The sequence below is a fragment of the Carex rostrata genome, chromosome 4 (assembly GCF_964058835.1).
Source record: "Carex rostrata chromosome 4, lpCarRost1.2, whole genome shotgun sequence".
In the NCBI taxonomy this organism is placed as follows: Eukaryota; Viridiplantae; Streptophyta; class Magnoliopsida; order Poales; family Cyperaceae; genus Carex; species Carex rostrata.
Genome location: NC_135921.1, coordinates 10,466,319 through 10,493,630, shown reverse-complemented (window position 1 = coordinate 10,493,630; position 27,312 = coordinate 10,466,319). Strand labels below are relative to the sequence as shown.

At 36.8% G+C, this 27,312-nt stretch overlaps 2 protein-coding genes across 2 annotated transcripts; one reads left to right on the top strand and one right to left on the bottom strand.

Annotated features, from left to right (window-relative positions):
• Positions 1–171: 171 nt before the first annotated feature.
• LOC144553295 (desmethyl-deoxy-podophyllotoxin synthase-like) lies at positions 172–18,821 on the bottom strand. The gene is made up of 4 exons (XM_078301398.1): positions 18,449–18,821; positions 1,728–2,170; positions 1,150–1,327; positions 172–885 (listed from the first exon to the last, which is right to left on the bottom strand). The coding sequence occupies exons 1-4, from the start codon at positions 18,713–18,715 to the stop codon at positions 271–273; spliced, it is 1,503 nt and encodes a 500-aa protein (XP_078157524.1). The 5' UTR covers positions 18,716–18,821; the 3' UTR covers positions 172–270.
• LOC144553296 (uncharacterized) lies at positions 10,196–11,506 on the top strand. Its single transcript, XM_078301399.1, has one exon. The coding sequence runs from the start codon at positions 10,549–10,551 to the stop codon at positions 11,485–11,487; it is 939 nt and encodes a 312-aa protein (XP_078157525.1). The 5' UTR covers positions 10,196–10,548; the 3' UTR covers positions 11,488–11,506.
• Positions 18,822–27,312: the final 8,491 nt, after the last annotated feature.

Below are 27,312 nucleotides of genomic sequence, written 5' to 3'. Positions count from 1 at the left end.
AGTATTGGCATCGGTTCATTGTGTTTTGAATATATAATTAGTGAATTTTTTTTTCGCCTCAACTCTTCTCCTCAAAGATATATGGCTCATCTTAGAAGGTAATAATCATAATCACAAATTCACAATTCATAATCATAATAGTTCAACTTTTTAAATAAGCTTCTTTATTACACAAAAGACAATCATAATTGATTGGATAGTAATTTATTTGATAATGCAAACTTAGAAGGTAATATATATTGATAATATTAATAGATTGGATATATTAATCTAAACATCAGGCAATGGAACACGCAACGTTGGTACCAAATACAGTGGCTCTTTTTTGGAAACTGCTAGTCCAAAGTTCTCTGTCATGTCAACATGCTCCGGTTTCATCCCATCAGGTAGTTTCCAATCAAAGTGCAGCAACAGACTTGCCAGAGCCTCCTCCAGCACAGTCACACCGAATTTAAGTCCCGGACAAATCCTCCTCCCAGCACCAAACGGCAAAAATTCAAAATTCATCCCTTTAAAATCAATAGCATGCGTTTCAAACCTCTCCGGTTTGAATTCATCTGGATCGTTCCAGTAGTCGGGGTTTCTTCCCAGAGCCCATGCATTGATGGCTATGCGGGCCCCAGAGGGAATTGTGTAACCGAGCAGCTGGCAACTCTCCTTGCATAGTCGTGGCACTACAAGAGGCGCGGGTGGGTGCATTCTCAGGGTTTCTTTGATGACTAATTGTAGATAACTGGAGGTATTCTCATCAAAATTAGTATTATCACTTGCAGCTTGCCTTATCTCTGCTTGTGCCTTAGCCATTACCTCAGGATGCTTCATTAGTTCTGCCATGGCCCATGTAATTGTTGTCCCTGCTGATTCAGTTCCCGCAAGAAATACATCCTGAATAAAGAGTACCTCATCAGAGAGAACATTCAATTACTACTTCTTTCCACCTCCTACATACACTCTAGCTAGTACATTAAAATATTTATTTAGTTGGGGTTGTTCGGCATAATGAGAGAATAGTTATACGTGGAAAAGAGAATAAACTTTTATAATGCGCCATTTCTTTAATTTCTTTTCTTGGGAGTTATTGGGGCTTTTTATTCCTTTCTATATTTATTACACAAGTTAATATAAACTAAAAGTTAATCAGGCACATACCAAGATAATAGCTTTTATATTATCGATCGTGATAGGCACTTCCAAATCACCACGTTCCTTTACATTGATAAGGACATCCACGAAATCATACTCAATCTTCTGCTCTTCTCTTTTCTTTTGTTGTTGTTGATTCTTCAAATGCTCCTGTAAAATCTCCTCCAGTACCAAATCCATTTTGCTACATGTATTAATAATAATAACATATGGCTCTCATTCAAACAGTAAAGGATAAGAACAAAACCAGGAATTCATGATTGGAAAGTTTATTGCTATTGTAGCTTGGTTGCGTTAAATGTGTTAAAATAAATTTTTATTTGGTTGCAATATTATTATTATGCATTTCTAGTAACTAAACTTTGGTTGTATTTAATTAATAAGTTGTGACTATGAATTTCACTGCGATACACGATATTATTACTACCATATTTTGGTTGTGTTACCTGTTAAATGCATAATAGCAACCGCCCATATAGTTACAATAAACGAACGACTTGCAACCAAATAATTGAACATTGCAAAATGATTTAATGCAATCAAATTATGTGTATTGTCCGAACTTGTAAATGGTGTAGTGTTACCTATGAAGTGTCGCAACTCTTCTTCTCATTTTCACATCCAACCAACTCAATGATGGGAAGAGATCAGATAGTTGGAACCCAGACAAAACCTCCGGCATCTCCCTTAATATTTCTAAAAAAGTTCCTCTCATTTTACACTTTCCACCAAATGCTGTACAAATAATAATATTGTTCGAAAGCTCATATGCCCTTGCACTCAAATTGACTGGTGATTTACCAGCAACTAATGTGAAGCTCTTCAATAGGGAATTAATCTCTTCTTGCCGGATAGAGAAGAAAGATTTGACCCGTTTTGAAGTTAAGAGCTCACTGGTGCAAATTCGACGCAGCTCGCGCCAGTAGGGGCCGTTTGAGAAGACAATATCCGCGGTACCATACATGAAAACCTTTACTGCACTATTTGGAGGACGGTTTGCAAAGTTTGCATCCTGTGTATGCATCACCTGTGCAGTGTGTATGCATCAATGTTAAAAGGTATAATTGATTTTGACCACAAACTGTTGTAAATCATATATGAATATAAAGAAATAAAAATTTGTAATTAGCAGCAATCGTGTTATTTTGTTCACTATATATATATTAACCTTCTTAGACCTTGAGAACTAGACTTAGGTCTAGTGACAAAGACACATGATCTCTATGTGAGAGATAATGGGTTCGAAATTCAGATGGAAAAAATCCTTTGTTATAATAACAAGGGCATTAAATAGTTAGGTGGCTTGACTTCCAATCTTTACTCAAAAAACCTTCTTAGACCTTATATATACCTTGCATATCTACTTGGGTTTATACAAATACAGAAGCAAATGGAAGGCATTCCATAGATCCTGGAACAATTTTCCCAAGTTCGATTGATATTTTTATTTTTTTTTGTTGTTGACAATGAAGTTCGGTCGAATTTAAAGACAGATTAATTATTAGATGTTTATCCTCAAAATATGTATAATTCAAATTACATGTTATAAGAGAGATTCTGGTCTGTTATGGGTCTGATTTGGCCCGTTCTCGAGCCGTATGCCCGTATCGATTCATTCTGTATGTAGAAGATTAAGATACATTGATTATATACTACATTATTCGAAAATGTTATTTCCTCATATTTAAATCCAACAAGATGTTATACTAATTAGTTGGAAAACCTTCACATCATTTAACTTTTCAACTCTTATGTCCTGCATATCCAAGCCCCTATTTAGTATTTACATTGTACCTTTTAAAGCCACAAATTTACCAAGAGCAACAGCAGAGGCCCCAATTAACTCTACTGTCGATACATTGAACAAATCGCAGGACTTGCTAAAGCCGAAAATGCCAGAGAGATCAAATTCCCTAAGGCAGCTTAATTACTTGTGTAGATAGGGGATCGGATCTTTTTTCCCCATAAAAATGGAAGGCTCAACCCTCCTTAGCTGATGACAGGTGCTTCAGTGGATATAAACATGAATTGGATTTTGGACAGGGAAGTCCTGGAAGAACTTATATGCAAAATAACAGCGTCATGTACCTTGATAGAATTAATCTTGTTGTTATGTTTCAGTTTGTTTTGTTTACGTTTTGTTTTAATTCTAGCAGAAGTTTAAGTTTTCTGTTTTTAGATAAAGTGTACTGTCAAGAGTAATCCTAACGGATGGCTAAGAATAGAGTAGAGGTTATTCTTAGTGAGCAGTTATTTAGATTCCAGTTTTTATTTAGTGGATGTAACCTTTCTTATAGCAGTTATGATTTGTATATATAAGAAAAACCAGAAAATGATGCAGGTAGTTTTTTTTTAAGCATCGCAAATATCTGTCTTTTGTTTTTTCTCTCTGTGATTGTGTCACTGGCCGTATGCAAGAATAGCCAACATTTGGTATCAGAGCCAAGGTTGTCAAAGCAATGGCCGGTGATGAAGGAGATCAATCAAAGACACTTGCAGTTCCCATGGCCAAAAGTGTCTCTATACCGATCCAATATCCCATGTTAAGCGAGATTAATTACGGCATATGGGCTATCAAGATGAAGATAGTCCTACGTTCGCTGGGAGTTTGGTCTGTGATAGAAGGAGGGGTCAAAGATGAGGACAAGGATCAAGGAGCGATGGTTGCAATATCTCAGGCAGTGCCGGACGACGTGATGATGGCAATCGCAGAGAAACAGTCGGCCAAGGAGGCCTGGGACGCTCTCAAGGAGATGCGTATAGGCGAGGATCGTGTCAAGAAGGCACGTGTACAAGTCCTGAAACGGCAACTAAACAAATTGCATATGCAAGAATCGGAAACTGTGAATGAGTATTCGATGAAGTTGATTGGATTAGTTGGTGAGATCCGATCCCTTGGCACAAAACTAGAAGATACTGAAGTGGTAGAGAAGTTATTCAGTTCGGTTCCAGATCGGTTCCTTCAGATCATCGGAACAATTGAGCAATTTGGAGATTTAGACACGATGTCAGTCTCTGAAGCAATTGGTAGATTGAGAACATATGAAGAAGGGCTAAAGGGGCGGCATCATACAAAGGGCACAGGGGAGCAGTTGCTTCTTAGTCAAGCCGAATGGGAGGCTAAGTTCTCAAAAGGTAGAAGAGAAGAAGGTTCGGGCAGTACCAAAAGAGGAGGCCGACATGGAAGGGGTCGGGGCCGTGGACGTGGTCAAGGTGCAGGCCGAGGAGGCTTTGATCACACGGGAGATGATCGAAAACCACGAAAGTTTGATATTGCTAAGGTGAAATGTTACAATTGCAATGATTATGGTCATTTCGCTAAAGAATGTCCCAAACCAAATAGAAGAGAAAAGGCTAATTTGATTGTAAAGAATAATGATGACGAACCAGCACTGTTGTTGACTGAAACCTGTGAACTTATCCACACAATACCGAAGGAAGGAAAGGTGCTAAAAGAAGATGAAATAGCGCTAAAGGCTGTCAGCAACCTGGACACAACCTGGTATTTGGACAGTGGCGCAAGCAATCATATGACCGGCTGCATTGAAAGATTTGCAGAGATTGATACTACAGTCAGAGGCTCTGTGAAGTTTGGAGATGGTTCAACAGTAGAGATACAAGGAAGGGGTTCGATACTCTTTGAATGCTTCACTGGTGAACACAGATTACTCACTAACGTTTACTATATTCCAAGGTTAAAAAGTAACATAATTAGTCTTGGGCAGTTAGATGAGAATGGATGTAAGATAGTGATTGAAAGAGGAGTACTGTCTATCCTGGACAGAACACAGAAGGTGCTAGTCAAAGTGACCAGATCTGGGAATCGGTTATACCTTTTGCGTACTTCTCCAACCCATCCAGAATGCCTCCTGGCGAGAAGCAAAGAAGGAGCTTGGCTCTGGCACGCAAGGTATGGTCATGTGAATTTTCATGCTTTAAAAATCATGGGTAAGAATGGGATGGTGCATGGCATGCCCTTGATAGATCATGAAGATCGCATTTGTGATGGATGTTTGATTGGAAAACAACAACGAAAACCATTCCCTGCTGAATCAAATTTCAGAGCCGAGTACCCTCTTCAGTTATGGCATGTAGATTTGTGCGGGCCAATCACACCGACTACGAATGGAGGAAAGCGTTATTTTATGCTAATTGTCGATGATTGCACAAGGTTTATGTGGCAGGTTCTGATCTCAAGCAAAGCCGAGGCGTTCGAAAGTTTTAAAAGGATCAAAGCTGCAGCCGAAATGGAGAAGGGGTGTAAGTTGAAAGGCTTTCGAAGTGATCGTGGTGGTGAATTCACATCAAATGAATTCAAGAGCTTTTGTGAATTAAATGGTATTAAACACTACCTTACTACACCTTATTCTCCGCAGCAAAATGGTGTTGTGGAACGGAGAAATCAGACAGTGGTTGGCATGGCAAGAAGTTTGCTGAAAAGTAAAAGTGTTCCCGGCGAATTTTGGGGAGAAGCGGTGTCAACGGCAATTTACTTGCTGAACAGAGCACCAACCAAGAGTCTAGTAGATAAAACTCCCTATGAAGCTTATTACAATCGAAAACCAAGAGTAGGACATCTGCGGGTTTTCGGATGTATTGCTCACGTGAAGAATGTCACACCTCACCTTCCGAAACTAGAAGATCGAAGCAAACCTATGGTGTTTATTGGGTATGATTTGAATACCAAGGGTTATCGGATGTTTGATCCAAAGACAAAGAGGGTGGTAGTGACTCGTGATGCCGTGTTTGATGAAGAAAAGAAGTGGGACTGGACTGATTCATCGGTTACAGAATCTAGACCAGCAAAGGATATCTTTACTGTTCTGATTTTTCCTGTTGCAGATTCAAGTGCTGCTGCCCATCAACGAATTGAGGAAGAAATGCTGCATCCTAATATGGCGTCTCCACAGCAAGAGTTCAATCAATCTGACCAGCCTGAGGATACACCTACTGGTAGCAACAGAGCAGATGGATTCGACTCTGGAAATGCACAAACTCCAGTGTCGTTTCCTGTTGAGCAGAGGGCATCCGAATTGAACCATCCAGAGGATTTGGAAATAGGGCCAAGAGGAACACGAGATATCAAAAGCCTTTACTATACGGGGCTATGTTTGCTAGGAGAGGAGGAGCCTGCGAATTATGAAGAAGCAAGAACAGATTTAGCATGGAGAAAGGCTATGGAAGAAGAAATTTCCAGCATACGGGAGAATGCAACATGGAGGTTAGTTGATTTACCAGAAAAACATAAGCCAATTGGTTTGAAGTGGGTGTTTAAATTGAAGAAAGATACTCAAGGGAGAATAATCAAACACAAGGCAAGGTTAGTAGCAAAGGGGTATGTTCAAAAGCACGGGATAGATTTTGACGAAGTTTTTGCTCCTGTTGCTCGATTGGAAACTGTACGGTTATTGATTTCAATCGCTGCACAAAAGGGGTGGCAAGTGCATCACATGGATGTAAAATCCGCTTTCCTTAACGGTGAATTGGAGGAGGATGTGTATGTTCTGCAGCCACCGGGTTTTGAGATAAAAGGAGAAGAGCATAAGGTGCTGAAACTGTATAAAGCTTTGTACGGTTTGCGACAAGCACCTAGAGCATGGAACTCCAAGTTGGATAAGTCTTTGAAGGCACTGGGTTTTGAGAGATGTCTATTAGAACATGCTGTGTACACGAGAAAGGAAGGTAATTTAATTGTTGGAGTATACGTAGATGATTTGATCATCACCGGAGAGAGTATTCGAGGTGTTGACAAATTCAAATCTCAGATGAAAGGTGTATTTAGCATGAGTGATCTTGGATTACTTAGCTATTACTTGGGGATTGAAGTGTGTCAGACTCCAACAAGAATCACCTTAAAGCAATCGGGTTTTGCAAAGAAGGTACTGGAGAAATGTGGGATGAAGGACTGTAACCCAACACAGATTCCTATGGAGCCCCGTCTGAAATTGAACAAGGACAGCATTGAACCTCCTGTAGATGTAACCTTGTATCGAAGTATTGTTGGCAGTATGAGATACTTACTGCACACACGTCCAGACTTGGCATTTGCCGTTGGAATGGTAAGCCGATTTATGGAGAAACCCACGCTGGAACACATGGCAGCAGTAAAGCACATACTAAGGTATGTGAAGGGAACATTGAATTTCGGTTGTGTGTATGAGAAGAAAGAAGAAAATCCGGAACTGATTGGATATTCTGATAGCGATTTAGCAGGTGATGTTAATGACAGAAAAAGCACCTCAGGTTCGATGTTTTTCTTTGGGTCAAATCCTATCAGTTGGTGTTCACAGAAACAGAAAGTGGTTGCACTGTCTTCATGTGAAGCAGAGTACATCGCTGCATGTGCAGCAGCGTGTCAAGGAGTATGGTTGGGACGATTGTTAGCTGATTTGCTTAAGACCGAGGTTAAGAAAGTGGTTCTAAAGATCGATAATCAGTCCGCAATTGCCTTAAGCAAGAATTCAGTTCATCATGAGAGGAGTAAACATATTGACACTCGGTTTCATTACATAAGAGATTGTGTGGAATCGGGATTGATTGAAGTTCAGCATGTTCGTACCGAAGACCAGCGTGCCGATATCCTAACGAAGTCACTGGGAAGGATAAAGTTTCAGGAGATGAGAGGAAAGATTGGTGTACTGGACATCAATAAAGAACAACAAGCTTAAGGAGGAGAATGATAGAATTAATCTTGTTGTTATGTTTCAGTTTGTTTTGTTTACGTTTTGTTTTAATTCTAGCAGAAGTTTAAGTTTTCTGTTTTTAGATAAAGTGTACTGTCAAGAGTAATCCTAACGGATGGCTAAGAATAGAGTAGAGGTTATTCTTAGTGAGCAGTTATTTAGATTCCAGTTTTTATTTAGTGGATGTAACCTTTCTTATAGCAGTTATGATTTGTATATATAAGAAAAACCAGAAAATGATGCAGGTAGTTTTTTTTTAAGCATCGCAAATATCTGTCTTTTGTTTTTTCTCTCTGTGATTGTGTCACTGGCCGTATGCAAGAATAGCCAACATACCTGATGAGGTACATGGTGTGCTGAAGCCTGGAACCACTAGTACAAAAAAACCCTTCACCGACCCTTAACCACTGACTGTTTTAAGCAAAGCATTAGTGTTGCTCATATTACACTGACTCTTTTATTAAATAACAGTCAGCGTTGCAGTTCAATACTGACGCTTTAAAAATAGTCAGTGTTTGTGATCAACACCGACGGTTTTTCGAAAAACAGTCAGTGTTGGTGTTCAACACAGACTGTTTTTTAAAAGAGTCAGTGTTGGTACTCAACACTGACTGTTTTCTAAAAAACCGTCAGTGTTGATAATTTAGTGTAAGAATTCAGTTTAAAGTATGAGATTCATCGTTTATCTATCTAAATAACAATACTGTAAGAATCAAATTTTGAGTTAGTGTAAAATACAGCATATTTTTGTGTGAAAGGTCATCAATTTAAATATTGGATGTGAAATCTTAATAAATAATGGAGTTTTGAAGACCAGACTCTATTTTTTTCTAAAAATAAAATTCTAGCTAGCAATGAGATATAACCATTCTTTAGCTTGTGATAATTTTGGTGAGTCAATAAAAAAATGTTTGTGGAGAATGAAAATTCATTGGTATCTTAAAAATTATTGCTCCAATTAAAAAGTTCAATTTGTCCATTTTTATTGAATAAATATGACACGTACCAAATTTAGCTCAATTAATAAAAAAAAATAACTTTACATCGAATAACATTTTTAAACGATTGACTTGTCATTTTTGTTTGAAATATATAATAACTGTTAGATGTAAGCAAGAACTGTCCTTGAGTAAATGTAAACAAATGCAATGGTCATTGCAAAATATCGTTCGTACTTAAAAGTCAAATTATACATATTTTAATAAATAATGACTTTTAATTTTTCTTCTATAGATGATCAATTAAATTTAGAATTCATTGTAAATTTAGGATGCCATGTCTAAATGATATATAGTATATATTTAAAAATTAATTTTTCTTCAATAAAAAAATAATTTTCAATATATCAAATGAATATAATATTAACTGTCAATAAAAAAATAATTTTCAATAATATCAATAAAAAAATAACTTTCAATAATTCTCCATAATCGAATTAAATCAACCAAAAAACAAGACATTAAAAATGAGACGGTTTTCACAATTGTCACGAATAGCCGCTAGGAAGGAAATACCAATAGTTTATGAATAAAAATAGAAATAAATTTGATTATATAAATTTTTACGGTTATCATTATTTTATTAATTTCGTTTAAAAGAAACCTTTTTTTTTTAACAGAGATGTATATATAGTATATTTAATATTATAAAAATAATGTTTAAGCATAAATAGTAAAAATTCAAAATTTTCAGGATGTGACAAAAAATGTTTAAGTATATTTAATATTATATTTGGAGGTGACAAAAAATCATTCTAATTAAAATAAATTATCTGATACTAATACTGACGCTTGAACAAACAGTCAGTGTTGGCAACTAATTGTAATTGATTCCATAAGAATATAATAACTATTTTAATATGTGATGTCATATCTTACATACCCCACTCAAGAGAGAAGGATAATAAATACCATCGCCTCACAATTTTAAATGTATCTCTTTTATTACTAAGCAAATTATATTTATTTTTTATTAGCTACTTAATTTTCATAATTTTTATCCCTTATATATCATCAGGTTAGTAAATTTATGTTTCGTTCTAATATATACAAGGTATTTAATTCATGTACACTAGTAAATTTATGTTTCGTTCTAATTTTTATTAGCAACCTACACCGACTGTTTTTTGAAAAACAGTCAGTGTTGACACCAACACCGACTGTTTTTGTTGGAGCCGTCAGTGTTGCTCATTTACTGACTGTTTTGCTTTTAATTTTCAGTGTTTGTCCGCCTTGCTGTCTCTCTCTCGCGAAGCACAAACCCTACCCGTACCCCGCCTCCAGCCTCGCGCGCTCACTGCTCTATCCTTCCTCGGTTCCTCCCTACCGCCATGCACTCTCTCTGCTCTTCTTCTCTTACCCCAATACTGATGAGTTAATCTTGTTGTTAGAGGGTCATGTCCAGTAGTTGATTTGTTTAATTTTAGCAAACTTGTTTTTGTTTGAGTCCGTAATTAGGCTGTCAGTTTTAGTCCAGTGTGTGGCTAAAAATAGGGTAGCAGTTATTTAAGTAAAGTCTATGTGGTTAGTTTTATTTTTAGAAAACGTGGGCTGTAATGTTAGTGGTGCAGTTATGATTTTGTATTTGCTTATATAATAAGAAAACCAGAAAATGATGCAAGTGTTGAGCATCGCAAAATCCTCTGTGTTTGTTTTTGCGTTTCAAGTTTGTTATTGGCTATAAGAAAACCAACATTTGGTATCAGAGCCGGGTTGTCAAAGCAATGGCTGGTGACGAAGGAGATCAATCTAAGACACTTGCAGTCGTCAAACCGACGGCAAGAGGAGCCTCAATCCCGATCCAATATCCAATGTTAAGCGAAACGAACTACGGCATATGGGCTGTCAAGATGAAGATAATCTTGCGTTCGCTTGGAGTATGGTCAGTGATCGAAGGTGGAGACACAGACGATGACAAAGATCAAGGCGCCATGGTAGCCATTTCTCAAGCCGTGCCAGATGACGTGATGATGGCAATCGCGGAGAAGCAGACGGCAAAGGAGGCTTGGGACGCACTCAGGGAGATGCGGGTTGGTGAAGATCGCGTCAAGAAGGCACGCGTACAGGTGCTGAAACGGCAATTGAACAAGTTACACATGGAGGATTCAGAGACAATAAACGAATTTTCCATGAAGCTTACCACACTGGTGGGTGAGATCCGCTCGTTGGGCACGAAGCTCGACGACAGTGAAGTTGTTGAAAAACTGTTCAGCGCAGTTCCAGATAGATTTCTCCAGATTATTGGAACAATTGAGCAGTTTGGTGATATTGAGAAGATGCCGGTTTCAGAGGCGATCGGCCGTCTCAGAACCTTCGAGGAAGGACTTAAAGGGCGACTGCACTCAAAGGGCAGTGGAGAACAGTTACTCCTTACCCAGGCCGAGTGGGAGGCAAGATGCCCAAAGGGAAAGAAAGATGAAGGTTTCAACAGCACCAAAAGAGGAGGACGTCACGGGAGAGGTCGTGGCCGCGGGCGTGGATATGGTGGAGGTCGAGGAAATGGTGAACGCAATAATGAAGATCGAAAGCCTTCGACAAATCCAGGGTTAAGTGTTTCAATTGTAATGAATATGGTCACTTTGCAAAAGAGTGTCCCAAACCAAACCGAAGAGAAAGAGCAAACCTTGTTACAATGCAAACCGAAGATGAACCGGCACTGTTGATGGCCGAAACTTGTGTTCTCAGCCACGTAATACAGAATGAGCAAGTGTTACTGCACGAAGACAAGGTGGTGCCAAAGATTAACAGCACCCAAGATAAGGCTTGATATTTAGATACCGGCGCAAGTAACCACATGACCGGTTGTATTGAAAAATTTGCTGAAATTGACACGATCATTAAAGGGTCAAATTTGGAGATGGCTCGGCTGTAGAAATACAAGGAAGAGGTTCGGTTTTATTTGAATGCTTCACAGGTGAACATCGTGTACTTACTAATGTCTACTACATCCCGAAGTTGAAGAGCAACATAATAAGCCTTGGTCAATTGGATGAGAATGGATGCAAGATTGTAATTGAAGGAGTGATAACTATCCTGGACAGGACATGAAGGCTACTAGCAAAAGTGAGCAGGTCAGGAAGTCGTTTATATCTGCTGCACATTGCTCAGGCCCTACCAGAATGTCTCATGGCTAGAAGCAAAGAAAATGCTTGGCGATGGCATACAAGATACGGGCATGTGAACTTTCATGCCTTGAAGATTCTAAGTCAGAAACAGATGGTGCACGCACTACCCGTAATCGAGCATGATGACCGCATCTGCGATGGTTGCTTGATTGGAAAGCAACACCGAAATCCATTTCCAGCAGTGGAAAAATTCCGAGCAGAATCACCCCTTGGACTGTGGCATGGAGATTTGTGCGGGCCAATAACTCCTGCTACACACGGAGGCAAGCACTATTTTCTGTTGTTGGTTGATGATTGTACTAGATTCATGTGGCAGGTGCTAATCCGAAACAAAGACGAAGCATTTGAGGCATTCAAGAAGATTAAAGCATCAGCAGAAATGGAGAAAAACAGCAAGCTGAAGGCTTTTTGCACAGATCGTGGCGGCGAATTCACCTCAAATGAGTTCAGGACTTACTGTGAGCTGTTGGGAATTAAGCGTTATCTCACGGCGCCTTACTCTCCTCAGCAGAACGGAGTTGTTGAACGAAGAAATCAGACGGTGGTCGGCATGGCAAGGAGCTTGTTGAAAAACATGGGAGTCCCGGGCGAATTTTGGGGAGAAGCGGTATCAACTGCCGTATATCTCTTAAATAGAGCACCAACAAAGAGCGTCGTCGGCAAAACTCCCTATGAAGCATATTACAACCGCAAGCCAACTGTTGATCACTTTCGCATCTTTGGATGTGTGGGACATGTAAAAGATGTTACACCTCACCTCTCAAAACTTGCAGACCGAAGCAAGCCAATGGTGTTTATTGGTTATGATTCGAATACAAAAGGCTATCGGATGTTTGATCCAAAGTCAAAACGATTAGTGGTGACACGGGATGTCGTGTTCGAAGAGGAGAAGAAGTGGGAGTGGAGCAAATTTCCAGAAACAGAAACAGGATCAGCAGGGAACAGTCTTACAGCACACTATTTTACCATAGCAGGCGCATCTGATACGACAAATCAGAAAGATAAAGAGGGTGTCAGTGATTTTGGCATTGGTATCAGCAATTATGGCATGGATTTCCCACAGCAGACACAGTTACAAACTGGTAACCGATACCAGTATGCTACACCAGTGATGAACACGAGATCCAGAGCATCTGTTTCAAACTCACCATATACTCCAGCAGCAACTGTTGAAGAATCAGTATCAATGGAAACACTACAACCCTCGACATCTGATGAGAGTTCATTAGTAGGACCACGGGGTAAGCGTGACATCAAAATCTTGTATGATGCAACAGTCCCAATAGAGTTGCAGTATTCGGGACTGTGTTTGCTAGGAGAAGAAGAGCCGTCAAATTTTGAAGAAGCCAAGGCAGATCCAATGTGGAGAAGAGCAATGGAGGAGGAAATTTCCTCTATTCGAAAAATGAAACTTGGAAGCTCGTTCCATTACCCGACAGCCACAAACCTATAGGTCTAAAGTGGGTTTACAAGCTAAAGAAGGACACTCAAGGCAGAATTGTGAAGCACAAGGCGAGATTAGTGGTAAATGGGTACGTTCAACGGCAAGGCATAGACTTTGATGAAGTTTTCGCCCCTGTTGCTCGGCTAGAGATGGTACGTTTGCTGATCTCTATTGCGGCACATGAAGGATGGGAGGTGCATCATATGGATGTGAAGTCAGCCTTCCTCAACGGTGATTTGGAAGAGGAAGTGTATGTCATTCAACCGCTGGGATTTGAAATAAAAGGAGAAGAGCACAAGGTGTTAAAACTGCACAAAGCATTGTACGGTTTGCGACAAGCACCTAGAGCCTGGAACTCAAAACTGGACAAGTCATTGAGGACACTCGGTTTTGAGAGGTGTTCTTTAGAGCATGCCGTGTACATGAGAAATCAAGGTAAAGGGAATTTAATTGTTGGAGTCTACGTGGATGATTTAATCATCACTGGAGAGTGTATTCAAGACATAGACAAGTTCAAATCACAGATGAAGAAATTGTTTAGCATGAGCGACCTTGGGTTACTCAGCTACTATTTGGGAATTGAAGTTTGTCAGAGTTCTAAGAAGATCACACTCAACCAATCCGCATATGCAACAAAGGTGTTAGACAAATGCGGCATGAAAGATTGCAACCCTTCGCAAATCCCGATGGAACCTCGTCTGAAACTGAGCAAGAAAAGCACAAGTCCACCTGTAGACACAACTCTGTACCGAAGTATTGTTGGCAGTTTAAGATGCCTACTGCACACGCGCCCAGATTTGGCATTCTCTGTCGGCATGGTGAGTAGATACATGGAGAAGCCCACAACGGAGCACATGGCCGCAGTGAAGCACATATTGCGGTACGTGAAAGGAACTCTAAACCTCAGTTGCGTTTATGAGAAGAAGGAAGGAAGCTTGGAGCTGATCGGTTACTCCGATAGTGATCTAGCTGGTGATACTAATGACAGGAAAAGCACCTCAGGTTTAATATTTTTCCTTGGGTCAAATCCTATTAGTTGGTGTTCACAAAAACAGAAAGTGGTTGCGTTATCTTCCTGTGAAGCGGAGTACATTGCTGCCTGTGCAGCAGCGTGTCAAGGAGTATGGCTGGGACGACTGTTGGCAGATTTGTTAAAGACCGAGGTTAAGAAAGTGGTTCTAAAGATCGATAATCAGTCCGCAATTGCATTGAGCAAGAATTCAGTTCACCATGAGAGGAGCAAACATATCGATACCCGATTTCACTACATTAGAGATTGTGTTGAATCAGGAATGATTGAAATTCAACATGTTTGCACAGAAGATCAGCATGCTGATATTCTGACAAAGTCATTAGCAAGGATGAAGTTCGTGGAGATGAGAGAAAGGATTGGTGTGCGGATCATCAGTAGAGAACAACAAGCTTAAGGAGGAGATTGATGAGTTAATCTTGTTGTTAGAGGGTCATGTCCAGTAGTTGATTTGTTTAATTTTAGCAAACTTGTTTTTGTTTGAGTCCATAATTAGGCTGTCAGTTTTAGTCCAGTGTGTGGCTAAAAATAGGGTAGCAGTTATTTAAGTAAAGTCTATGTGGTTAGTTTTATTTTTAGAAAATGTGGGCTGTAATGTTAGTGGTGCAGTTATGATTTTGTATTTGCTTATATAATAAGAAAACCAGAAAATGATGCAAGTGTTGAGCATCGCAAAATCCTCTATGTTTGTTTTTGCGTTTCAAGTTTGTTATTGGCTATAAGAAAACCAACAAATACGCTCTCGTAAATCCTCCGCTGACGAGTACAGCATCGATTCTGATGCCTCTGAAGAGGAGGAAGAGGACGAAAAGGGATGGAGTGATTCTGACACCGTGACCCCCCTTCGTTAGTCTGAAGAGTATAAGGCGGATAGGGTAAATAAGCTGCTTGAACAAGTGAGGGAGTTTGAAGCAGAGATTATTGATTATCAGGAGGTTGCAGCAATTTATGATTTTCCAATTTTAGATTCCAGGTTTATTTTCTTCAATCCCTATAATTTAGTGGAATATTTCTTTTATTTATACATCTCATATCTTTTCAAACATATTTAGATTCAATTGGAAATGGATAATGTGCTTAAAATTTAATATGTAGTATGAACTAGTACGTTACTCCACATAATGTCTGCAATGGATTGCTAACTAGCAATACTGGACTGTGATATTGTAGTCTGATCTGATCTGGTACAGTAAGAGTATGGCATTAGTACTGACTGGCCAATTTATCTATAATAATTCCCAAGTATTACTATTAGGCTACTCATTAATACTGACTGGCCAATTTATCATACCAGTTCCATTCTTCATTTTTTTACTAAGTTTGGTCTAGTCAGCATTAAACAATTCGAGATTATTATATACAATTATTATATTCAAACTACAAATTAACATTTAATTCTGGTTCCTCTGTAAATTACAGATTGGTGCGGCTGCAGCTTATTTCAGAACAAGCTTATTCTTTGCTAAAAGATATTTTATTCTCTTGGTTTCATCAGTCCTCATCATAACTTGGCTCAATTTGAGGTGCCTTATTTATAATGCATCAAATTCATTCCTGTTTGAATGAACTCCTACAAATTTTGTTACATCAAAAAGAGAAGTAAAAAGGAAAAAGGTTTTATTACTTCCATGGTTCATGCCTTCATGGTGATGCAAAAACTAAGTTTTAGATACATAAAAGGTCCTCAATCTAGATAATCGAAAATTCACTATATTTTGTATTTCACTACTAAATTCAACTAATTTTCTTCTTCTGCTTAAATTGTAGCAATGATGTTTATGATTTCGATACTGGTGCTGATAAAAACAAAAAAGAATCTGTAGTTAACATTGTTGGCAGGTACTTCATAATTCTCAAAGTATACATAGCTTAGAAATGTCAAGACTCCTGAATATTTTATCTTCCTTTGCTTTTATTGATCTTGAGTAGTAGAAGTACCACCCAAATTGGTGCAATCATCTGTCTCTGTCTCGGCTTTTCTGGGTTGATTTGGGCATTTTTACAAGCAAGTGATGTGCGCTTCTTTTTATTGGTGACTTGTGCTATCTTCTGCGGATACTGTTATCAGGCACGCTTTGCTTCTTAGTTCAGTAGATGTTTTTGTTGTATTGGTCCATCTCGAACTTTTGCAGTAAACACTAATAAAGGGGTGTATTTTTGTAAACAAAAGTCAATTATAAGACACGGAATTAGAGGGGAAGAGCTAATATTAACTTTGACATGCACTCCCAAGATCTTTGTATGAGGTACGCTATATGATTTTTTGCAAGTTATGGAGAGATCTTCTTGAGCTAATATTATGAACTAGGGGCAAATTGAGTTACGTTTCTCTCTGCTGAGACCTTGTTTTGGCAGAGGGGTGTTATTTGCAAATAGGCTGAAAAGGATAATACAATTCATAAGATGTTAAATGCTATTGGCAGATATGTTAATTTGCTAGTTTGGTTGGCTAAACAACCTATTTTCAGTTATTTCACCTCTCTTCCCTTTATCAAGTTTAGGAGTGTTTAACTGATGGTACATGGAGAAGCTTGCTTTTGAATTATAAGTTGATATGTGTTTATCTCTAACAAACTGTAGCATGTGTAATAATTAATAGGTTCTGGACAAATTTGCTAGAGGCTGGGATTTGTTTGTTGGCTGTTGATGAAGCACATTGCATATCCAAGTGGGGCCATGATTTCAGGTTTGTAATTGCACTTTGTAACCTCTATTTTTGAAAGTTTTCATCTCTGACAGACATGGATGCATGAAAGCTTTGTTCGGTCAGGGCATAAAAGAATTGGAATGAAATGCAAGCATTATTAGGGAAAACACAATTGTTCCAGGATTCAGATGAAGCTATTTATGGATATAAGTAGTTTTGGGTTGGTTTTCTTTCCATTGATCAATCTCGATCTTCTCTTCCTACTTTAAATCTGTTTCGTTTCAATTGCTAAAACAACATTGCTTATGTTCTTAATTTTGCTTAATGGGTGAGCTTGCATTAATTTGAGAATAATTTGCAGAGTGAGTTTGCATGGAGTGAATACACTTCTACGGTATATTGTCATACTACCCTCTTGTCATACACTTTATCATTGTGATATTAAATTTAGTGGCACAAATTCTAATTTTCACTAATTGCTATCCGTAGGTTGTGCTAGGTGAAGCGGCAATGTGAGGTTGATTATGTTGAATAGGCCTCGTCAATTGAATGTCATCTCTTCTCGGGTGGCACTATCCTTTATATTAGTTATAGGTTGCAAGAAAGAGAAGCATTTTTTATTTAAGTCAAGTAAATAGATTTTTGATGGCAATTAACTTGGATAAAAATTGGTGTCTTTTGTGTGTTTTGTGAATATATGGCATGTAATTTGGATAACATGTAATTTGATAATTTTTAATGGCAATTAACTTGTTTGGTGTCTTTTGTTTGTGATTGTGGCATATTAATTTTTTAATGTCAATAAATGTTGAATGGTAATATATGGCTAGCAAAACAGAATCATGCCAACACAGAAAAACAGTCGGTGTTGGTGTCAACATTGACTGCTTTTCAAAAGAGTCGGTGTTGGTGCTCAACACTGACGCTTTAAAACAGTCAGTGTTGAACCCAACACTGACTGTTTTTAGAGAGTCAGTAAAAGGTAATCTTCACTGGTGCTGGTTTTACTGACGTCGCTATAACAGTCGGTGTAGGGATATTTTAACAGTCAGTGAAGGGGTTTTTTGTACTAGTGAACCTTGCTACAGCCCATCTAATGGGTCATTTAGCTAGGTTCAATAGCTAGTTAATGATACTGGGTGTGAGCGCGCGGCTGAGGCATTAAAGGGTTCCCATGGGTTTACTTGGGGACCGCGGTTTATATTTGTTATTCTTCCTGTTCTAACTTCTAATTGAGTAACTTAGTGGTCTATGTAAAGTTCTGGGCGGATAGCCAACCATTATTCAAAACAAAACAAAAAAAAACATAAAGGTACTTTTAAATTTTAACTAAATTTCTAAATGTTAGCATTAAACGATTGATCAGCTAGAAAGTTACCTCTTTTGCAGCTTCACGAGAAGTGAGGACGACAAGGTCAGTCTCGCCAGTACGAACGAGCATAATGGGTCCATGCAACTGGGCAAGATCGCGCAGGGCATGGTGCGGCAATCTACCTGCTAGGTGGTGCAAACTTCCGATAAAAGGCAGGGTCGGGGGACCTGGAGGGAGATTAGATTTTGAATGTGTAGCTTGTTTCCAGAGGAATCGAAGCGAGAGCAAGAATAGTAGGAGAAGAGAAGTTAAAAAGTAGAGAGGTAGTTCCATTTTTGTTGTTCTCTTTTGTATTGGGGATGATGACCAAAGTAAAGATTAATTAAGAATGTTTTAACATTGCTTTTGTGTGCTTTTTTCATTGATGTGTAAAGAGGAGAATACAGGGTACTTATAGACAAAGAAATGAGCTAAACTAGATCTAACTGTAGTACACTTGTAACTATGCCCAAACTACAGTTAATATCTATGGTTAAGTTTGAATTCAGCGCTGGAAGAAGGAATAGAAATCAGTATTACTTCAGTTAAGCGCGCCAGTGATGCTGGTATAGAAGTTGACAAGTTGTACTGCCAGATTTTATCGTCTACTCCATTGTGTAGCTGAATGGATCTGTCCATTATGTATCTAGTAAAGAGTTATCAAAACGTTGCAGGCAATTACTTGATCGAAAGATTTTGGATCATATGTCAAAAATAGTGCTTTTTTATATATAAAATAGTAAAAAATAAAAAATAAAAAAATATAAATTTAGCATGCAAGTAAATTTTCATATGAAGATGATGTTGAACGGTTCAAATTGATTATTTGAATTTTGAAAATGAAATTATTGATGCATAGTACGTACGGACCATTTCATTATGCATAGTAGCATAGCCTTTTTTGGGTCTTCTATCTATATCTTAAAGATAATTAAAGTCTTGATCTCATTTTTTTTCTAAAAAATAAAAAAATAATAATAAAGACGAAAGATGAGCTAGAGCTTAATTAATTATTTTTTAAACTAACACGATGATTGTATCGCGTGGTTTTGAGATTTCTCTGTTTCCATCTTTTCATAGCTCTTATGATTATTTTTATAAAGAACCATCCAATCATATGGAGATCTCGATGTAAAATAAAAATATATTTTGAGATTATTGATGTAGTGAAGCGTACACACCAGTTTATTATAATTCATTATTTATAGAAATTATATTAAAATAATATAGTATTTTTGACAGGTTAACTCCAAATTTTGATTCTGTAAATTAAGCCCCTTCAAATTGAACTCAATTATTTTTTACTTTAGAAACTATATACAACACGTACATCACTTTCTCCCTTCACAGCAGAAGATTCAGTTCCAACAAAAATCCTTTGGATTGATATAGAACCTAACATTCGGATCAACCACCCCCCCGCACACACACACACACAACACACAAGGTATCTGAAGTGCATGCAATTAGTAAATATATATGGACCGTTCTTTTAATATGGCACGAATCTCAAAACAGACCCTCTATAGTTTTTATAGACACAAAATTAAGTTTGACCCAGCTAGGATTAATCTAGGCTGTCCGTTCAGATAAATTGCACCTCAGATACCTGCGGATATACGGACTCTCTATCACCTTCATAAGGATTGACATCGGTTCTGGTTACAAAGTTGATAGAGTAGGGAGGAAAGGTATTCTGGACCATGGGGGTATTACTAGGGCTGCTAATGATTAAGGTTTGACTTGGCTCAATAAGAGAAGCAAAATAATTCAGCTTTTAACTCGGTTCGATTTTAAAAGAAGCTCGGCTCGGCTCATATTTTTAATTGATGTTTTCACCTACTTAAATAGTGTACTTCATATTTACTTTAAACCAAGTAGCAAGGCATATTTTTATACAACTATATCTTATATTTTTAGCATGTGTACATATATATAAAACATCAAATAGTCTACATAACAGCAAATATGTGAAATATGTGAAATTAACACTGAGCTGCTCAACTATTTTTATACAATTATATCTTATAATGAGCCGAATAGTCTACATATTTTTATACGACTATATTTTATATTTTTATCATGTTTACAGATACAAAATATCAAATACTCTAAATTTGCTTTTAGAGTTATCGCTCTGTCAAATTTTTTTAGTAATTTTTAAAATTAAGTATTCTTAATTTTCTCTTATAATCTCTAATTATTCGATCTCATGAATATTTCAAATTCCAACTACTACTATTGTTCTTACCAGTAATTAATTAAAAAAAAATTAGTTTCAATTTAATAGCCAATCAATTGTTGATTTTTCTCTTCTTTTGGCATGGAATGAATTGTCGGTTCATCTTTTAAATTGTGCTTATTATGGTGGACAAGTTTCTAATTTTTCATTGGAGAAAATCAAAAGAGGGAAAAATATCAATTTTGTTTGAGTATATTCTATTTTAATTATTTTTTATAGTTTTCTGTTACTTAATATTAAAAATTAAATGTTGTCGCATAGGATTTTTTTTTTTCATAACTTTTGCGTTACAGTAATAATCACTATTAAAAACTTTGATTAAATAAGATGACTGTAAAAAAATTACACATTATGATAAAAGATATATATATCATTTAAATATCTTATATGTATTGAATTAAAATGTATACACTGCTAAATAATGACAACAATAATCAGCTAATTTTCTTAAAAAGTGAAGATTTGACTCTAAAAGTAAATTCAAGTAAAGCTAATATGCAGTGAAGAAGATATGTTGTAAAGTGACCCATACTTTAGTTTTATTTTTTTTTAATTCCGAGGAATCGATTCAAACTATTCAACACAATCTGCAAATTTATTTGAAACTATTAGTTTTTGCATCTGAATTCATTTTATTCACTCTAATATTCTACGAATAAGTTAAATAAGAAAAGTGTGATTTATTTTATAAATTTAAATAAGCTTAATATCATTTATTCTCTCTATTTCAAACTTACCGAGTTTAATTAACTGTGAAATAGAATCAAACTATCTATTTGACTTTTTGACCATTTCACTTTTTAACCAACGACGGTGCCGGTAAAATTTGGACAAAAGAAAATCTAAAAGCCAGATCAATTTTCTTATAGAAGAAATATTATTGCGGAACCCACGTTCTTGACTGGCAACATATTTCCTTCATTGATATCATCTAAAAATATTGTGCCGTGCTGGGCCGAGCCGAGCAATTTGACAAAATTTAGTTAATAGTTTAAAAATATGAATCGGCTCACGAGCTCACAAGCCGAACTGAGTTGAACCAAGTGTTTACATGAGTCAAGTCGAGTCGAGTTTGGACTTTTTTCAGTTTTGAGTCTGATTCGTTATGAAATATTGAGCCGCTCAACTCATTGATTCGCGAGCCGGTTCGACTCATTAGCAGCCCTTACTGTGCTTTACTTGCGGCCATATGGGCTAATTAATTTTATTATGCATTAGTTATAAATAATATTTCTATCCATGTAAATAACTTTTTTTTATCAATATATCTGTTAACAGTATTTCACCGGCAACTAATGGTGGATCTAGAGAGACTCAAGGCGAAACACTTGTCTATATCTGGATTTGAAATTTTTGTTAGATCTAGCGGTAAATTAAACTTGTGCCTATCTCTGGATGGACCTATGCCTACTCCTGGATCACGTGTTGTGCTGTGATCAAGTCCGATTTTTACGTGCCATGTTGTACCGTGATCAAATTTGGAAGGATGCATGATCATAGCACGTTAGTTACGCTTTGACCACATGTGACTGATTTATCACATTTGGTAATATTTAACTATTTTATTCATAATTTATGTTAGTTTATTCAAGATTCATTATTTGATTAAGATTTAACGTGTTGGATTTAGAGACGTCTAATTACAATAATTAAGTTGGACATACGTGCATTATGATTATGATATCAAATACTGTCGCAAGATTACATTTATTTAATTATTAAAATATGACAAACAATGTGATTAATTAAGTCATGGCATTATACGTATTTAAATAAGGTTTTGGATACGAATACATATAGAATAATGTTAATCAATTATAATTGTTAATGGACCGATTATAGTTGATTAAAATAATAGCAGTGATAAATTTAGGCAAACTTGTCTCACAAGTTTGAGCTAGGCAAACTTGTCTCACAAGTTTTGCACTGCTATAAAAGAGCTGGGCCTCCATAACCTTGAACTCATCATGATCATTCTCCACTGTCTTGCTCCATAAAAGACTAGATATTATGCCTTCAATTCGTGAGACAGAAACAAGTTAGAGAGAGTTCAAGAGTTGTGGAAGGACTCGCTAGCCAAGTAATTTTGTAGGTTGAGCGTGCGAGCAAGTCAATCAAGCCATCTACATCGATTCCTTTGATATTGCTTGAGAAGCAATAGATAGAAGGCCATAAAGATGGAAAGTAAGTAATTTCCGCTGTGTTTATTTAATTCTTACATAGATCTAGGTTAAAGTTTTAAGTAAATTAGAAAAACCTGACCAAAGGGCCAACATGTGGTATCAGAGCCACTTATGTAAGAATTGCAGTTTTTATTAATTGATCTAGAGAAAGCTTTCTCTTCTTTTAATTTCATTTTTTAATTGCTTTCTATTTTTCATATCAAATTTAATTGTTGCAAAAGGAATTGTTAAAATTTTGCTTTAATCGATTTTTCATGCGGTTTTGAATTAAAATCTTGAATTTGAATCCATCCTTGCGCTTCGTGCGATCTTGGAGAAGTTTTTTATTTGAGATTAAAATTTTTAATTTGCATAATTTATTGATTTGAGTGAATAAATACGAAAGTGCCCTGATCTGCTTTCAAAAGAATTAATTATGCAACAATTTAAGGTTTTAAATTCGAATTAGAGAAAGTAATTTAGGTTTGAATTTTTAGATCTGGTTATAAAGAATTAATTTGAGGAAGTTATCTTGAAACGGACATAACCAATAAAAAAAAAAGGTTGTTTTTTGTTAACTCTCAAATTTTGTTTTCTCTCGATTCCAGATCTGAAAAATTTGTTAACTCTAGATTATTTTTTCCGGTTACCAGACCTTAGGAGTAGTTGTAAGTAATTGTAATTTAGGTTGTAATAATTGTAATTACTATAATTACTATGTATTATGCTACAATTAGCTTAATTATTAGGATTTAGATATTATTTAAAATTGGTATTAACGCTAATTAAGGGTATAATACTAAATTCTGAATTTGATCACAATTAATGCTAATTCTGGCATAAAATTATTTAGTATTTTCTAAATAAATTATTGAAGCGTTTCTAAAAGGTAATCACTATAGAAATTTCTAAAGTTCTACTAAAACCTAATAATTATTTTGGTGAATATAGTTGACATATAAAATTAGTATATTCTAATTTAAAAGTGCTATAAGATGCTGTATTCTATTTAGGACGAGTAGATTCTATAGGTACGTCCTAGATTAGGTTTTAGACATAATTTTGGAACCTAACTAAAGGCGTTTAGGTATACATGTGTTGTTTTCGCATGAGTCAAGCATTGATGTTCGCAAACGAACCATTCTGTGTAAGACAATTGCAAGGATGACTCATGACAAGTTGAAATGATGTGCTGACAATGGACGTGGGTGTTAGCTTTCCCAAAGGAGGGTTGGCGCCTGCTAAGTTGTTTGGTGCATAAGGGTAGTGTATAAAAATAAGTTGCAACACACATGGACTAGCGATGTCTAGAAACGCATCGGGGGCTTGGAACATAAGCGATCTGTCTGTGATCCTCCTCCCCCCATTGACTGGCCTGGTCGTTAGTTCATGGATATGTTAATTTGACCCAAAGGTTGATTGACAAAAAGGTTATATGTTTGTACTTTATTCACTATGCCAGAGTGCCTGAAGGTAATGATTGCACCCAAAGGTGTTTCATTACTGAATGGTGTTTTGGCTAAAGATTTAATGGAGCAAATAGTTTTACATAGGCCTTTAGATAGATTTTAGAATTATGATTAAGGATCAAATCGTGACGCATTGTTTCTTTGTTCTTGAATTTTCAGATCTAAACATAATGTCAAATCTACGTCAGATTAAGCCCCTCATGGGTATGTCTCTTGCTTTAGTTTGTTCTGAAGTTAATTTAAGTTCTGTATCAAGATATACTTGGTGGATAGATTCAGGTGCAACGTCCAACATCAGTATATCGATGCAGGGTTGCCTAAGCCATCGCAAGCCAAGTGAGGCGGAGCGCTATGTTTACGTAGGAAATGGCAATTAAGTAGAAGTGAAAATCATTGGAAAATTTAGATTATTATGTAGGACAGGATTTTATTTAAGTTTTGATGCTTTAGTGGTTCCATCCTTCAGAAGGAACCTAATTTATGTATCTTATTTGGACAAAAATGGTTATGTATGTTCATTTAGTAATGGAAATTTCAGTTTGTGTCAAAATTCTAAGCTTCTTGCTTCTGGTATCCTGTCTTCTTATGATAATCTTTATTTTCTAGATATAGACACTTCACATTCAGAGGCACTGCATATAGATAATAGAAAACGTAAATTAACTTGCGAGAAATCAGCAACATTATGGCACAAGCGATTATGACATATCTCTATGAAAAGGATAGAACGTCTTGTGTCTAATGATATTCTCCAACCTTTAGATTTTACAAACTTAAGTGATTGTGTAAATTGTATAAAGGGAAAACAAACTAATAAATGTAAATATAATTCCAAAAGGTGTAATGACGTTTTAGAATTGATTCATACCGATATATGTGGTCCTTTTCCAAAGGCTACAAGAAATGGTCATCGGTATTTTATCACATTCATAGACGATTATTCTAAGTATGGCTATATTTACTTGATAAAGGAAAAGGCTGAAGCGTTAGACGTGTTTCAAAATTTTAAAGCGGAAGTTGAGTTACAACTTAACAAACGCATAAAAGCTGTCAGATCTGATCGTGGTGGTGAATACAACGGCGATATGACGGATCAGGAGAACAGCGTCAAGGTCCCTTTGCAAAATACTTAGAGGAATGCGGAATTGTGCCTCAGTATACGTTGCTAGGTTCACCTGCAATGAATGGTGTTGCTGAACGGCGAAATCGCACCCTTAAAGACATGGTGAGAAGTATGATTGCTCGTACAACTCTACCTGAGAATTTGTGGGGAGAAGCCTTAAAGACTGCAGCATACATACTTAATAGAGTGCCTACTAAAGCAACTAACAAGACCCCTTACGAGTTATGGGTTGGGCGCAAGCCTAGCTTGAATCATTTGAGAGTTTAGGGATGTCCATGTGAAGCTAGGCCTTATAAGCCAAGTGAAAAGAAACTGGACGAAAGGACTGTTAGTTGTTACTTTATAGGCTATTCTGAAAGATCTAGGGGGTATAAATTCTATAATCCAACAGAACATATAGTTTTCGAGTCAGGAAGTGCGAAATTTTTTGAGGATAATGAGTTTGTGGGGGGAGATATGACAAAAGATAATATTTTTGAAAAAGAAGAGACGAATGAGAATGAGACTATGGACCAAAGTCCTGGTTTTGTTCAAATTCCGATTGCGTTTAGAAATACATCTTTTGACAATGTGCAAAACTTTATCATCCCAAACAACTCAATTAGAAACTCAACATGGAATAGAGAACACAAATGAACCTGAATCCAACCTAAACCCTGACAGTGCCATGACCAATGTTGATGGCCTAGGGCCTGTGGGAGATTCAGAAGTTGGTAATGATGTTCCTCCTCCTGTTGAAGATCAATTTGTAAATGAACCTCAAGAAAATCTAGAGCCTGTGCCAATTAGGAGATCTACTAGAGAGAAAAAATATACACAATCGAAAGATTATGCATATCTTCAAGAACATGAGTTTGACATTAGCATGTTTGAAAATGATCCTGTTAATATCAAACAAGCTGTGGAAAGCTCTAACTCTCAAATGTGGATTAATGCCGTGAATGAAAAGATGAAATCTATGTATGACAATGACGTTTGGGATATCGTTCCGTTGCCTAAAGACAAAAAACCCGTTGGTTGCAAATGGATATTTAAGACTAAACGGGATTCTAAAGGCAATGTTGAAAAATACAAGGCACGTCTTGTTGCAAAAGGTTTCACACAGAAAGAAGGCATTGATTATAAAGAGACTTTCTCTCCAGTTTCATCAAAAGACTCTTTAAGGATTATATTGGCACTTGTAGGACATTATGATTTAGAACTTCATCAGATTGATGTAAAGATGGCATTTCTCAATGGTGACATTGATGAAACGATCTATATGAAGCAGCCAGAAAACTTTGTATCAGGTGATGCAGGGTCTATGGTTTGCAGACTTAAGAAATCTTTCTATGGGCTAAAACAAGCATCTCGACAATGGTATCATAAGTTTCACAAGGTTGTTAGCTCATTTGGTTTTGAGTCTAACATAGTAGATGAATGTATATACCTTAAGTTCTGTGGGAGTAAATTTATTTTCTTGGTTTTATATGTAGATGACATATTGCTTGCCAGTAACGATAATGACATGTTGAATCAAACTAAGAATTTTTTATTTAAGAACTTTGAAATGAAAGATCTTGGTGATGCATCATTTGTTCTAGGGATTGAAATACTTAGAGATAGATCTCAAGGTATTCTAAGGTTATCCCAGAGGAACTATATCGATAAGATTCTAACAAGATTTGGCATGCAAAATAGTAAACCAGGAGATACCCTTGTATCAAAAGGAGATAAGTTTAGTCTAAAACAATGGCCCCAAACTGACTTAGATAAAAACATCATGAAAGATATTCCCTATGCCTCAGCTGTAGGTAGCATCATGTATGCACAAGTATGCACGCGTCCGGATATTGCGTTCATTACTGGTATGCTAGGGAGATATTTAAGTAACCCAGGTATGGAACACTGGAACA

What these genes read in the sequence shown, in the direction of transcription:
- LOC144553296 (XM_078301399.1), top strand. Translation starts at nt 10,549, where the DNA reads ATGGCTGGTGACGAAGGAGATCAATCTAAGACACTTGCAGTCGTCAAA.
- LOC144553295 (XM_078301398.1), bottom strand. Translation starts at nt 18,715, where the DNA reads ATGGAACTACCTCTCTACTTTTTAACTTCTCTTCTCCTACTATTCTTG. An exon ending in AGAGTTGCGACACTTCATAG is followed by an intron (nt 1,328 to 1,727) that starts GTAACACTACAC and finishes TAATACATGTAG; the next exon opens with CAAAATGGATTTGGTACTGG. An exon ending in ATATAAAAGCTATTATCTTG is followed by an intron (nt 886 to 1,149) that starts GTATGTGCCTGA and finishes CTCTTTATTCAG; the next exon opens with GATGTATTTCTTGCGGGAAC.